This window comes from Helianthus annuus, chromosome 1 (genome assembly GCF_002127325.2).
Source record: "Helianthus annuus cultivar XRQ/B chromosome 1, HanXRQr2.0-SUNRISE, whole genome shotgun sequence".
In the NCBI taxonomy this organism is placed as follows: domain Eukaryota; kingdom Viridiplantae; phylum Streptophyta; class Magnoliopsida; order Asterales; family Asteraceae; genus Helianthus; species Helianthus annuus.
Window position 1 is genome coordinate 143892740 of NC_035433.2, and position 16393 is coordinate 143909132.

Genomic DNA, 16393 nt, shown 5'->3' on the forward strand with positions numbered 1-16393 from the left:
ACGTCAGCATAAAAATGCCGGCGAGTACATAGGTTTTATGAAAAATAGGATCCATGACTTAGGTTTAAGAAAATGTTTAGCCAAAAACTTGTCATGAATCCAGTTTAAGTGTTTGCTTTTATAAAACGTTTGAAAATCGATGATAGATATTTATAGTTAAAAGAATGATGTAAGGTTAAATGAATAACCAAGTAAAAATGAGTTTGTATAAAACAAACTGTTTTGTAAAACAATGTCTTGTGAAAAATATGTTATTTGTGTAAAAATGTATAAATCCAAATGAATGATTTAAATAACGCTACGCCATGTAATATAATACAAGCACTTATATATAGGAAGTACCCGCGGCGTATCCACCATGCTTGTATCACATTACACACGTCTCGTTACTCAAATCACTTACCCACATAAACCACCAATGTAAATTGCCCATGTCTAAACCGTTGTCAAATGTCAATCAAGTATTGTGTAAACAAAATGTCATGTATGGCAAGTGAAATATGTAACAACCAAACCATAGGTAAGAATGCACAAACAATGTACTAAGTATGCGACGGATGGACATACATAGCATGATACCAAGTATAAGATGTCTTGTAAAACGATGTACTAAGTATGATGAACATACATAGCATGAAATGTTATGTAAAACGATGTACTAAGTATGCACACAATGGGCATACATAGCATGTGATGTAAAATGTACTAAGTATGATGAACATACATAGCATGAAATGTTATGTAAAACGATGTACTAAGTATGCACACAATGGGCATACATAGCATGTGATGTAAAATGTACTAAGTATGATGAACATACATAGCATGAAATGTTATGTAAAACGATGTACTAAGTATGCACACAATGGGCATACATAGCAAAAACATAATGAAATCATGTACTAATAGTGTACTAATGAACATAGCAAGCATATGATATAAAAGCATGAAATCATGAAAGTAACAAGTAGGCACATGTGTTTCACCCCAAAATGTTTGAAAAACAGTAAAAGAGGGGTCTATGTACTCACTTGAGGGTGCTTAGAAGTCTTAGGATAACCACCAAGCAAAGCTAGAAGATCACGGAATCAAACGGCACCTATATAGGTATCTACATTAATAAACGGACCTATCGGAGGATCGGGTAGTACAAGGGTTCGTAAACCAAATAAGTATGGGAACTTATGTAATATGGTTTAACAAAGCCTACGTACTAAAACGAAACCTATCCTAAGTGCTTTTGACCCATTACGACCCGTTTAGGTAGCTTACGCCACTTTAACGCGTCGTTTGCGTAAAACGCGTTTGGAATGCCTAACTAGTCCTATGACAAGCAAGATATGCCTTAACATGTTTAATATTGTTGTTAAATCAGTTTAGATGTCAAAAATTTCGTTACATAGACTTAAAATGAATTTATGCGTAAAAAGGGCATTTTGGTAATTTACCTAAGGCATATAAACTACCTATCATATAACTAACTAAACGTCGTGACCATAAGGTATAACCTCGGAAGGTTATTCCCTATACAACTATGGTCACCTAATGTGTTTGGTCGGATCCTAAAGATCGACCAATGGGTCGGGTTCGTAAGCATAAGCGATTGATTAGATCGTTTACCTTTACGACCCTAAACAAGCACAAATCTAAAAGCGACGAGCTAAACATGCTAGAACATGTTTAGTAAAGTTAGAAAACAGGTTTGGTATTAAAACAAACGGTTTTAATACCCTAGAGTAGTTTGGTTACAAAATACGCGAGAAAACGCATTTTGGCCGAAACTACGACTCGTCACTGAGCCTAGATAACGTGGTAATCAGTAGGTATAGTTACTAGGGACTATAACTATCGTGATTACGCTCACGTTATGAAGTTCAAACGAACTTCGCATTGACCATAAACTGGTTAATGCAGAAAGTCAAACGCAGTTTGACTTTAACGCTAAAACGAATGAAAAACGCGAAAGAATACTTACAGAAGGTCCCCACAAGATTCGAACCCGATTCACTCTCAGGTAGGAAGCATATACTTCCACTTAGAGAGTGTAGAATCAGATTCAAATGTGAGGAAGAATGAAATGGGTGAGGGGTATTTATAGATTTCCTTGAACCGTTAAGATCGTTCGTCGAAAAACGTGATTTGATCTAGACCTTACATGTGGGCACATGGTTTTCAAAAACCATGGGAGCCCCTAATGTGGACTATGTTCATTGAATACCATCCCATGGTTTTGCAAAACCATGGGTGAAAACCATTAACACTTCAAAATGGACTAGATTCATTGAATCTGCCAGAAATTTCAAAAATGGTCCCTACACTTGTAAAACTTGATTTTTTTTGGCACTTTTAAACCCCTTTAACCTCATTTCAAGGCTCTAAAATGATATTAAAGTATAGGGAACTTAAAATATGCTCAAAGACATCACGGATGTCGGTTCGTTTGGTCGTACAGTTGCGTTATTCGCTTAATTACGACGGGAGTCGTAACGAACGCAAAAACGATCCAAATTAAGCGACGAATGGAATTTATCATACCAAACACTAAAATAAAATATTTTAATGCTTACATAAATTTTTGGAAGTCCGGAAGTATTCAGAACGTAAAATATGCGCGAAAATGCAAACTTATGCACTTTTTGACGCTTTTAGTCCCTGAATGAGCATAAAGTTTATTTTTGCGCACCAAACACCTCAAAGCCTATTTCTAAGCTATGTAAAGAATATTTAGGGCATAATTAACTTATGATCAAGTTCCGGAAGGTCTGTTACAGTACAAATTGACATACTTTCGCAGTTTGTCGAATTTAGTCCCTGTAAGCGAATAAACTTGATTTTGGCATACCAAACTATCCAAAACTTATTTCTAAGTTATGTAATGGTTATTTAAGGTATGTTAAGCCTGTTTCACTGTTCCGGGGTGTTTGTTGCATTAAACTGGTTATATTTACGCATCAGATCGCGTATAACCTTCCAGAAAGCGATTTAAAGCCCGAAATCGAACAAGAATTGATACGTGCAAAAGATACACATATTTATACAGATCCCAAGTATGAAATACAATATTTCATTGGCTTGGTATTTGTTTGATGGTGGTGGTGACACAGGTGTCACACTAAGTAAAAGATTCATACAACCAAGTTCATCCCCGTGGGGAGCTCCAGTATTATTTGTGAAAAAGAAAGATGGGTCAATGAGAATGTGTATTGATTATAGGGAATTGAATAAAGTTACCATTAAGAATCGATACCCATTACCTAGAATTGATGATCTTTTTTATCAACTCCAGGGAGCTAGGTATTTTTCTAAGATAGACTTGCGCTCTGGATACCATCAGTTGAAAGTACAAGAAGAAGACATACCTAAAACTACTTTCAGAACTAGGTATGGTCATTACGAGTTTACAGTCATGCCCTTTGGACTAAGCGGTGGGAGACAGTGAGGTGGAGGGATTCCGGTGATAGTTTTTGTAGAGAGATTGGGTTGTGATGTTGGGTTCAGATTACATTGACAGAGAAAGAGTTTAGATTTTTTTTTTTTTAGTTTTATAGATATAGTCCCTCAATAATAATAAGTGTTTACAAAATAACCCTTGGAAGGTGAAATAACAAGTATGCCCTCATGTGCAAAGCACATGATCATATTTAACCAAAAAATCTGACTGAGTTAGGCTCAAAGGACAAACCGTGCAAGATTTTGAAACATTAAGTACAAAACTTGTCAACTTTTGCGCTAAAGGACAGCGTCTGTAATATGATGTAAACATAAATGACAAAACTTGTAATTTACTCAAAATTAAATCAAGTCAACCAATTAAAACACAACATTACTATAGGTTTGCAACAAAAAAAAAATGCAACACTGTAATTTTAAACTAGGGTAAAATCGTAATTTGTTCGGGCCAATGAGAAGTGTCAGGCAGCTGCCTGGCACTATTCCCCTCCATGGCATTTGTATATATACTAGTTTTTGTGTGACAACCATCAATTTTCGGATATAATTATGCGCAAAACAGACATTAAGACAATTATAAGTGGTGTTTTAAGACGCAAACTAACTTAAATAGACTTTTGGTATGCCTAGGAACGTCTATCCGACTTTATAATACGCGAATGGTGATTTGCGAGAAAACTTCTGAACGTAAAGCGGTAACGAACTGACATCAGATGAAATACCGACAACGCAGACAAATACGAATTTTATACGTATATTTTTATATACACGAATTTGGTTTTGCGAAATTATCATGCTTTCGAACGTCACAAAACGCATACGTGAATGAAAAACGCGACTGCAGGAACACACCGACAATGAAAAGGAAGCATTGAACTCGTGTATCACCTTTTAAAACTGAAATATTATGATATATTTAGCTTCGTAATCGAATTTTAATACTCGTAGTCAAAATCGGATCGAAAAACGGATTAGAAACGACAACCGAGGCATTTTTACGCGATTTTAACGCAACCGACGAACGAACGCGCCAAACGTTGACTACCGACACTATTTTACATACTTTTGACCATAAAATATTGTTTTACGATGTTCCATGAAGTTCATGTTCGAAAACAGGCCTCGTAGGAGCATTTGTGCCGCATAAGACTGGACATGCGTTAATGGGCCTTATATATAATCATCTCTAACCTTCATCTCCGTCCTTTACTGAAATATGTAGAAAGAAATAATCAGTATGCATAAATGTTGGTTTACACAAAACCAAACAAACTTACTGAAATATGTCGAAAGAAAACGAACAGTAACAAACTGTTATGTAATCCGGATATTATTTTAAAAACAAATTGAACGGTGTTTTAAAAATCTATTTTAAGCTTGTAGGACAACCGTTCAAGAAATAAAATAAAATGACAATTTTATTAATCTATATTCGGATTACAATACATAAATAAGAACTGAACCAAAATACAATACAAATGTAAACGAAGACTATGAACAGATTACAAAGAAATAATGAAAATTAGTAAAATAAAGGCGACTATGGCACTTGAAGTTCACGCTTCCCTTAAAACAGATTTCGGGCCACCCAGGTGAACCCGTCTGTTTCCCAGGGTACAACAGCCATAGCAGATTGTACTGTCGAGGATAACCAAGCACCTGAAAAACTACTTGAAACAAGAGCCCGAAACAAAGGGAAATTTGGGAATTTGTTACTGTTTTTGGGTGATGTCTGGACCATACGAGAGCTCTGTTTTTTTCGTGTATTCTAAACAAAGCACAAAGCTTTGTATATAATGTTGTTTAGAATTCCAAAATCGAAAGGTCGGAATCATGGATGCAAAAGTCGCTAGAAGCTCTCTAGTCGGTCGACCGGGGAGTTGAGAGTACTCGGCCTGCGGAGAGTACTCGGGGAATACTCGGACATATTAAATTATAAAGAAATTAGTTTTCGGAAATTAAATATATGTCAAATAACATTAATTTACTAATATTTTATAACAAAATGCGTAAAAATGATATTTATTCTTTAATATGATAGGCATAGAAATTATGTTATATTTTTATTAAGTCAAACTCGGCCCGAGTTGACCTGCTAGATCCGATTCTGGCTGAGATTGACCAGGTTTGATCGATTCTGAGTAACTAGTCGGAGTTGAAGAAAGTCGCCTCGGTAACCTACCTTGTAGCGACTACTCGGAGAGTAGTCGGCCTTGGAAACCTTGTTTTACAACCATGGTCGGAATTAAATACAGAATTCAATAAAAATTAAGTCTCAAACTTAATTCAACTTTACCGGTAGGAATCTAAAGAGCGCCATCAAAGCACAGGCGCGTGTCAACTGCCTAGGACCCTCCTGGCTACCACCGGGTGTGAGTTGTCACATAAGAATACATTCGTGTAGAGAATTCTAATTATAAATCCACAAAAGATTTATCTCTCCACCTATGTGGGGCAAACTCAATTTCCCACATATTTTTAGTTCTAACACACAAACTTAACGCTCAAGATCTGTCATTCATCTTGGCTTAATTATTAAATAATCATTATATTAACTCATAATATAATATTATTTATAAAATTTCCAACAATGGTTAGTGATTGTTCATGCATTTCACGAGCAGATTGTCGTTGGAGCTCTAAATCCAACATAGAGCAAGTTGTTTCCCAGGAGGAGGAGACACTTTGGTTTATGAATGCTGATGTGACATCGAATTTGGGGCGCAACCCACGAACCAGTTGGGGAACCAAACATTTTTCAGTAACTGGGTTGTCAATAGCAGAAAGCTGGTCTGCAAGTTCACGAAGTCGTTCATAGTAGGCTTCAAGTGACGACATGGACCGTAGGGTGAGGTTGGTGAACTCATGCTCCAATGCAGCGGCTCGAGAGCCTTTGTTATTCAGAAAGATATATCGGGGGCGGGGTCCATGCCTGATAAGTAGTGGATTCAGTGGTCAAGACACGAACCTTAAGCTCGTTTGAAACCGTCTCATATATCCATATATCCACTGAAGGATGATGGCATCAATTTTGACCATGAATCAAAGAGTGGGCAGTCTCAGCACGGGTCACTACCGTCAATATGATTCAGCACATCATATCATTTTGCATGAAGCTCGAACAACTTCATCCAAGATAAGATAAGTATGACACCTTAGTGCCATCCAGAACTCGGATCTTATGTTGAATGTTGGTTACCGTGTAGACGGGATGAAAAGGCTTCTCTTGTTTTTCATTGCCTTTGTCACCCATAGCAAAGAATAGAAGGCCGGAGAAAAGAAAACATGATCGAAAAAATAACTGGTTATTGAAGGCGGTGGCCGGAAAAATTGGGTATAGAGCGTCTGCACTCTGATACCATGATAATGATTCAAAACTCAAGTTGTAACTATTATTTCATAGTCACATATATACAGCAAGGTCTCAACCAGTTAGGAGACAATGAAGGAAATAAAATAGAAAAATCATAACTATTGATATATACAATAAATATAAATTACTAATTAAAAGTCACATAATCATCTATGCAAATAACCCTACGCTAATATTTGAAGGTAATGACTAAAGAAAAAAAGAGTAAATTGCCATTTTAGTTCCTGAGGTTTGTCCAAATTTGCCATTTTAGTCTAAATAGTTTTTTTTTTTTTTTTTTGGTCTCTTGATCCCTGACTTTTCACTTTTGTTGTCATTTTGATCACATACCCTAACTCCATCCAAAAACCCTGTTTTTAAGCAGGGTATTTTGGGGATTTTCATTTTAAATATTTTCAATTGCCATTTTGATTCAATTCTAAAAAATCAAAAAAATTCAAAAAAATCTAAAAAATTCTAAAAAATTCAAAAAAAATCTAAAAAATCCAAAAAATCTAAAAAATCCAAAAAATTATAAAAAATTAAAAAAAATCAAAAAGAAATCTAAAAAATCCAAAAAATTATAAAAAATCCCCAAAATACCCCTGGTTAAATCCCCAAAAAATTATAAATAATCCAAAAAATTATAAAAAATGGCAATTGAAAAGATTTAAAATGAAAATCCCCAAAATACCCCTGGTTAAAAATGGGGTTTTTGGATGGAGTTAGGGTATGTGATCAAAATGGCAACAAAAGGGAAAAGTCAGGAACCTAGAGGCAAAAAAAAAACTATTTGGACTAAAATGGCAAATTTAGACAAACCTCAGGGACTAAAATGACAATTTACTCAAGAAAAAAAATGTGGTTTTCTATTTGGGGTTTTCTATAGTTTGGGACCAAAAAGAACCACATTAAGGACATGGTAACAGGTCCGTACATTTTTGACTGAATACACATGACAGGCCTTTGAAATTAGTAACATCAATGGGCATGATACTTGGCCCAGGTGTTGGTTTTATAAAGAAGCCCATGAATGAAGAGGACCTCAGTTGTTTGGAACATCTATCACCTTGCAATCAGTAGTGAACTATTTCCGACAATCGGTGGCGGACCTAGAAAATTTTTACCAGGGGTGCGAAAACTTTTAGAAATTGTTTATCTGTCGATATATAATAATTTTTTCAACCCGATTCGGATCCGGTCGGGTTATATATCAATTATATGTGTAATAATATTTAAAATATCTGGGCCGGATTGAATCGGTTGTTGTACACTGGTAGGATCGATTGAATTGTATGACGTCAAAAACAATATTTAAATAAAAATATATGTATTTTATATTTTGTAGTTGGATATATAATATTTAAATTTTGATATCATATTTGATTTCAATAAACTAAAGAAACTACAAAGTTCAAAATAGAATTAATAATATTAAATCATTAGCAAAGAAGAAGATATGATATTTACGTATTTGAGATGATAAATATTGGGAGTTAATATTCACACACCCTTTCCGTAGAAAACTATCCGTTGAAGCAATCTTTGGATCCTCAAGTTGAAAGCCAGGTTTACAATACATTGCTAACAAGTAGTCAGATTGTAAGGTAACAGGTTTACAATCCGTTTCCTCAGATTGTAAGTAACAAGTAGTCGAGCTCGAGCTTTGCTCGCAAAATGTTCTAGCCAACTCGATCCCAGTTGTGCCGGCTCGTTAACTTTTTTTTTACAAGTATTGATAATATAAAAAAAATTAACATAGAATTATGTATTATTTTTGTTTTTTTAATCATTTTAAAGAAATACAGACATATTAAAAGTATTATATGTATTAAATTAATCTATATATACTATATAATAAAAAAACCAATGGAGGGACACATGTCATTTATTGGAACCATCTATTTTTTTAGTTTTCTCATCTATATCTCCTACTTAATTATAATTAATATTAATTAAAAGATAATTATAAAATAAAATTTAATATAAATTCAAACAATTTGTATATGAGATAATATAGTCTTTTGAAATATTTACTAGATTTCAAAATTATTTATTTTGAAATTAACAAAATACTACACTAAATATAAATTAATATAATGTAAAGAGTTAAATGTCATTTTAGTCCTGTGGTGTGCTCAACCCATACAATACATGAGTTTTTAAAAATGTAACTTTTTTCATTATTTAACATATAAATTAAATTTACTTAACACATACAATACACGTGGTTCTTAGAGATATAACTTTTTTATTATTTAATATATAAAATTACATTTATTCAACCGATGTAATAAACGAGATTTTTAAAGATATATTGTTTTATTATTTGGTATATAAAATTACATTTATTCAACCCGTGTAATAAACGAGGTTTTTAAAGATATTTTTTTATTATTTGGTATATAAAATTATATTTCTTCAACTCGTGTATTACACGGGGTTCTAACCTAATATACTATAATTCGACTTGGTTCATGAGCTCTCAAGCAGAGTTAGGCCAAGCTCGGGCTCGACTCGATAACAAATTAAGCGAAATCGGCTCGTTTACAATAAATAAAGCCCATGGTTTTTCAAGCGAATCACAGGCCATGAGCCTTCTGAACATCCGTAATCGTGCTTGGGGCTCTGGTCTTTTTCAAGTTAACAGCCCAACAACGAAAAACCCACCATCTCAATCAAAACCCCCCAATCTCCGTCAACAACGGCGGCGCCGGTGGAGTTCCCGCCCCATTCTTCTGTCTGAGCCTTTATTCTTCCTGTAAGTTTGCTTATTCAATTCTCTGTTTTTACAATGGGTTTTGATGTTTGTGATCTGGGTGTTTTGATTTTGTTTGTGTAATGTTGAGAGTGTTGTGATTTGGGTGTTCTGTGTTTGCGATAAGTTAATTGATTTTGTTCGTGTAATGTTGATAAGTTAAATGCTTTTTTTAAGTGGTGGAGAAGGGGTTCTCAAGATAGAATACAGTGAATTGATAAATGGTGTAAGATTGTGTAAAAAGTTTGTATCTTGATTCTATAATTAGCTTAGAAAGTAGAAACTGGTTGAATAAAGGAAATGTTAAATAGTTGGTAATGAAGATTTCCGGATTGTAACATGGGGTTTAAGGTAATTTACATATATGGCCAATTAGTTAATTTGTTTACGTAATACTGAGAGTGTGGTCATCATCATCATCATACTCAGTAAATCTCATCAATAGCAAAGCTAAGGTAGGGTCTGAGGAGGGTAGATGTAGACAGCCTTGCCTCTACCCCGTAGGAATAGAATAGAGAGGCTGCTTCCAATAAGACCCCCGGCTCTATTGTAGTTTTGTATCAAGCCTTGGACCTAAGACACATAACACTCAAACAATCGGGACAGAGACTGATTGGTGCATGTACCCCCATGTCTTTCAGCTATCAACGTCACCACATGATGCATGATTAACCATCCGCCGCTTTTAACGTTATTTTCACGAAATTAGTAAAATAACGTTAAAGTTAGTACCATTTCACTTTTGCCCCCCGAGCGCCCACACATATATACATTCACACCGCAAGCGGGGCATAAAATGACTACTTGCAGAGTGTGGTAGTTATTTAATATATTACTTTTTTTTTTTCAACTTGCAGTGAAGTGATCATCAAAATAGAATGATTCAGTGATTGCAAATTGAATATAGGAAGTGTTAAATAGTTAGTAATGAAGATTTGGGAACTATGAAACCATGTTTTGAGGTTAGATATGTTTGAAATTGCGTATAAGTAAATACTTTAGTTAACTAAAATCAGTAACTGGATTGTGTTATTTCTTAACTGATACAATGATTTGGTTGAAAGTAAATTCTAATTAGTTCGAATGTGAGAGAATGAAGAAAGTTAACGGGGTTGAACCGTAGAAGAGTCAATCAAAAGATAGGATTAGTTTATTTAGTATGTTAATTGGTCGAATGGTTTGTTTAATTGCATGTTTACCTCCTTCTTTAAATTCATAGGTTTTAGGAGTTTTGAGTCGAAGAAGTCAGGAAGTCATTGAAATGAATAACTTGTTAGGGTCTATGTATAATTTGTGTGCAAGTTTATTGAATAGAAGAAAACGTCCTGATCCTTGTTTTGTTCACAAAAAAAAATGTTGAATCCTTCTTTTGCGTGAAATAATAAATCTTGCAAAAAATTTCTGCTGAATATTGAATTTTATGTATGAAACAGTTGGAAGCTATCGTTTTTCCTCTTTGCCTCACTTTTCTAATGTATAGGGGGTCGTTTATTCTCAAATTTATATCAGTTTGGAGTTCATGGACCAAACATGGGGACCGCCAGATAGATGTATCATTTCATGGTATAAAGAGTGGTCTGCAAAACCTCATTAACTGGATCGTTTCAGCTGTTTACAAGCAACGTAAACTTTATATTTACAACGTTTATGTTTCAGATAAATATAACAATTTTCCACCATTTTAACAAATGTTTAACAACGTTTCTGTTTCTTTGATAAATTCTCTATATTTTTCTAGTTATAAATAAATTTTCGTTATTTGGTAAACTTTATATTTACAGCTCACTTGAACCACTTATTGGAGTTCTACATGCAACAAAATTCCAGCTTGCTGAAAGCTTCCATGGTTGTAGGTATGTTCGACCCATTTGACCCTCTGTAGCTATTTTTTAGTTTTTTACTCGTTTGACCCGTTTGTGATTTGGGGATTTTGTATTTTTGACTAGTTAATTAATTCGTTTATGTAATATTGAGAGTGTTGTAGAAAAGTGATCTTTAAAAAGTTTATATCTTGATTCTATAATACTATATGTGTCTCATTCATGTTCAACTATATGTGTCTCATTCATGTTCAATACCCGTGTTAACATGGCACATTTTACCATCTTCGTAGGGATGGGGTCACATCTTCCCCATGAATTTGCGAAATGAGGGCGGCAAGCGGTGTTCCGTGTGACCCCGCTCCACGTCAGCACTCCGCAATGCCTCACCGCATGTTAATGACATACTTTTATTAAGATCGGAGAATTTTTTTTTTTTTGGACACTTATATCCCCGGAAAGTAACAAAGAGATCGTATTTCATAACACAATTCAATAATATCAAACGTTTTAAAAATAAACAACAATATCCAAATTAATGTCCAAAAACTTTTAGATGATAAAAAATGAAGTAAAATACTAACGTCCGAAATTGCATACGGATACCACGTCTTCAATCCATTGCATTGATCAACAAATCACATCATCCATATTTGATCCTGTAATGATAAGTAATAACTAATAAATAAATTTAAATGAATGAGCAAAAGATTTAAACTTTGTTCATGGAACATGTTGAAAGAAAAAAAATATGTAGACTATAATCTAATAGATGATAAGATGATCATGTTGAAAGAAAAGTAAAATAAAACATGAAATACACGCATTAAGGTTACCTTGTGTATAGAGTGCCAAGTGCAGTCACCAATCATCTTTCGTTAATCTCATCATCGCCGTCCTCGTCCACGTCCTCGTCATCGTCATCATGTCCAGATACTTCCCACCACCTAAATTGAAAAAAGTAGATTTCACGAACTTTTGTTAGCTATATTAATTCAAACAAATTTAGTTTGCTAGCAAATCGCATGCATAATGAAACAAATAGTGAAGTTTTGTATGTGTAATTTTTATATATCTTTCTAAAATATTATATGGAACATAGCAAAGGTCATTGTATTGTTTAGAATTTTCTTCCATTGTAATGATATTAAGAAAATAATAAAAAATACTGAAATTTTTTAAAAAAATTTCTTCCACTGTAATGATATTTAAGAAAATAATAAAAAAAATACTGAAATCAAAAGCAACGTCCAAGCAAAATCAATTTTCTAAATAAGAAAATTTCACTATTGTTTTTTTTTAAAGAACGTGAGACTTATGTAGTAAAAAGGTTAGAAAAAAAAAGAATAAAGGAGATAAATCTTACAATGGAGCTTGAATACTTAGATCGGGAATGTGAGAAATTTTATGCCAATCTTCACCCTTCTCTCTTTCACACCTTTTCCTTAGATGTTTACACCCTGTTATCTCAAGTTTGTTTAGATCCTTGAAACTCTGAATCTCATCCGGTAGAGAAAGTAATCCATTACAATCTTCAATTCTCAACTTTCTGATGCTTGGAAGATTACACGGTAAAGAAATTAATTTGGAACAACTTCTCAATTCTAAATCCTCCAGTTTTGGAAGATTATCTGGTAAGGAAATTAATCTCCAACAATCTGTTACTTCTAAAACCTTGAGGTTTGGAAGATTACACGGTAAAGAAATTAATTCCCCACACGAGAAGATCTGTAATCTTTGTAAACTAATAAACAAATCCGTGTTGTCTACTGACATGTTTATATCATCATCGTGAAAATACTTCAAAGAATACATGAACGACAACTGAATAACCCTAAGACTGGGGAGTCTCCCAAGTGGTGGAATATGCTCACACTTCTTACATCGAGAGAGAACAATTTCAACCAAATTCCTTAAATTGTCCATCCAACTTGGAGAAATGGTCTTTCCCAAGTAATTACACATTTCCAGTGTCTCTAAAGATGGATTTGGCTCTAATCCCTCAAGAACCTCTTCCATGTATCCAAACATTTCTCGTCTACTTTCGTCCCAGAAGTTGGGACGACTGTAAAACCAGTTTAACTCCAAACGCGACAGATTTGTTTTGCATATGAGATTGGCACTCTTGGCCTCACTTAAACCTCCAACATTCTTAAGTCCTTCTATCTTCAACTCCCCCTCAAGAAGATTTAAATCCCCCAATTCACTTATTTTGGCCCCTCTCTCCTTACCAACAGGAAATCGTGGAAGCATTCGAAGATTAGTTAGTTTCTCGATTCCAACCGGCAAATATCGAAGTGAACGACATCTATTGATGTCCAAACGTTGAAGGTTAATCATGTCTTTTAGGCCGCCAGGTAAAACTTCTATACCCGAGCCTAATAAGGTCAAGTATTTCAGATATCTGAGCTTGCAAATCGATTCAGGCAACTTACGCAATCTGCTACACCAACATAAAATCAACACTTGCAAGTTTTGGAGATACATAATCGACTCAGGTAAAGCTTCTATCCATGAATTTGATAGATTCAAGTATCTCAGATGTTTGAGTTTACAAATTGATTCTGGTAATGTCCTTAACTCCGGAAAAGCCAAGTGTAATACCCTTACATACATGTGGTTGAAAAGTTGACTAATGCAACCTTCATCCTCCTCCCCGAACATGAATATTGACCTTAATGATGTTAACTTTTCAAAATCCTCAGATGATAAAATTAACTTTTCATCCGGACACGACGAGCTCAAATGAAGCACCTCATCTGGGATTTTAACCTCGTTACAAGCAGGCTCTATAACTAAACAATCATGTTTCATTACATGCCGTGCCATGTCATGCACTAGATCATGCATTTTACATCTATCATAACCATCCACCTGGAAGAGGGATTTCCAAACCAAACAATTAAAACTTTCTTCTCCAATCACATACAAGTTGTCTGTTTCTTCTCTGGGCAGAATGAAACCGTTTGCTACCCACAACAAGATCAGTTCATCTTTTTTTAGTTCATAGCCTTTAGGAAACAAACAAAAATAAGAAAAACATCTCTTTATATGTGGAGCCAAGTTATCATAACTTAACTTTAAAGCAGGCAAGACATTATTTTCTTGTAAGTTCCATATGTTACTATCTTTCACACGTTGCCAGTCGTTGCTACTACTTTTTGACCACATTAAGCTGCCCAAAGTCTTCACCGCCAAAGGCAGCCCATTACATTTCACAACTATTTCCCTTCCAATAGGCTCTAGCTTACGTATGTCATCCCCCACTCTTCCTTGTGCAAAAGCATGCTTCTTAAATAATAACCATGAGTTCTCTTCTGATAAACATCCCAATTGATGTCGTAGCTCGCCAGCCTTAGCCATCATTCGACAAGTTGTCTCCAACCGTGTTGTCATCACAACAATACTTCCTTCTGCCCCACAACTTAATGTTCCACTTAAGGTTTTCCATTTCCCCTCTTCGTTCTCTTCAGCCCAAACATCATCTAGTACAATTAAGAATTTCCTTCCCACTAACTTGTTTCGGAGGGAGGCTTGCAATGTATCCAGCTGTGTAAGTGTACACCCAGATTCATCTACGGACTCGATGATTTTCTTTATAATCTCGTTAACTTGGAAGTTTTGAGACACATACACCCAACATCGTAAGTCGAAATATTGATCAACCCTCTCATGGTTATAGACTAATTGAGCTAAAGTAGTCTTTCCCAGGCCTCCCATACCCCATATACCATACACCAGAATCTCACCATTGTCATATTTTCCTATATCTTTGTTGCATATCGTTCTAGTTACCATCTCCACCTCTTCATCTCTTCCTAAAATCTTTGAAGAATCAAGTATAAGCGAGCTAGTTTCCCTATTAGGCATCTCACCTTCAACTCCCACATCTAGATGACTTGTGTCACTAGAGGTCAAGTTAAACTTAAGTCTCTTAGATGCAATATCATCCAGTTTCGTTCTTATGGCTTTAACTTTGTGAGCAGCCTTAACACGAAACTTAAATTTGGAGAATGAGGCTCTTACCTTGTATTTGATGCCTACTTTGATTCCTCTTTCGATGTCTATCTCTTTGTTTAGACTTCGCAGCAAAGCTTCAGTAGAGATACCATCCAGCACATTTTCTACCTTCAGGGATGCAGATCTGAGACGTCGAAGCCATAACTCTACAGCCTTTTCCTTGACTTGTTTCTCTTCTGCATCTTCAAGAACAGCCTGGATCTGCTCGAAATCTTCCTTGAGAGCCAAAATATCACCTTTGAAACGCCGAAGGAGACCAAACTCTTTGATAAGTTCAGAAGTCAGTATCCCCAACACTTCCTTGACAAGAGCCGAAACAGCTGCATCTCCCATGATTAATACTTCAGAATATTAGAATCAGAGAAAGATCGATGGTGATCCAAAGCAAGAAAGTGAAGAAAAGGTGAAGGCAATTCAACAATTGCAGTCCATATAATTGATAGCTTTCTATAAAGACATGCCAACCCACAATTATATTATAAAAGGAGAGAATCTTTTTCCCACTAACCAATTGTTAAATCCATTTGCATAATACCGTTAACTATTTCTTATTATTTTCCTTTGTTTTATTATGCTGCAATTATAGGTGATAGAAACAAGGATTAGGATCAAATACAAAGGATCCTAATTGTAAGAAGTGTAAGAAGGATTTATAGAGTGATAAGTGTCCAGTGTTGGGGGGGGGGGGGGGGGTTAGGTTTTTTGGTGAGGTATAGTTTTTTTTTTTTTTTTTTTTCCGGGGAGGAGGGGGGGGGGTTAGGTTTTTGGGTTGGGAGGGGGGGGGGTTAGGTTTTTGGGTGATGGTGGGGTGAGGGTGGGTGTTTAGGTTTTTGGTGGTGATGTAGTGGGTTTAGTTTTAGGTCATTGGACACTTGTCACTCTATAAATCCTTCTTACACTTCTTACAATTAGAAGCCTTTGTAGAATAACTTGACCCATAGAGACAATATTATATCACAAATCAGATAATGGTATCTTAATAGCCATGATTGC

At 35.1% G+C, this 16393-nt stretch overlaps 1 protein-coding gene and 1 long non-coding RNA gene across 3 annotated transcripts; one reads left to right on the forward strand and one right to left on the reverse strand.

The window, feature by feature from the left end:
- The first annotated feature begins 10234 nt into the window (after positions 1-10234).
- LOC110886614 lies at positions 10235-11610 on the forward strand. 2 transcript variants are annotated; one of them, XR_002562896.2, is made up of 2 exons: positions 10235-11183; positions 11342-11610. It is a non-coding gene; the product is annotated as an uncharacterized LOC110886614 (long non-coding RNA). The 2 variants fall into 2 exon arrangements; XR_004864255.1 differs by having other exon boundaries at positions 10253-11123.
- Positions 11611-11840: 230 nt separating this feature from the next.
- On the reverse strand, positions 11841-15733 carry LOC110886605 (disease resistance protein RGA2). The gene is made up of 3 exons (XM_022134419.2): positions 12747-15733; positions 12217-12327; positions 11841-12039 (listed from the first exon to the last, which is right to left on the reverse strand). Exons 1-2 carry the CDS (start codon positions 15731-15733, stop codon positions 12249-12251), a joined length of 3066 nt encoding a protein of 1021 aa, XP_021990111.2. The 3' UTR covers positions 11841-12039; positions 12217-12248.
- Between the last annotated feature and the right edge of the window lie 660 nt (positions 15734-16393).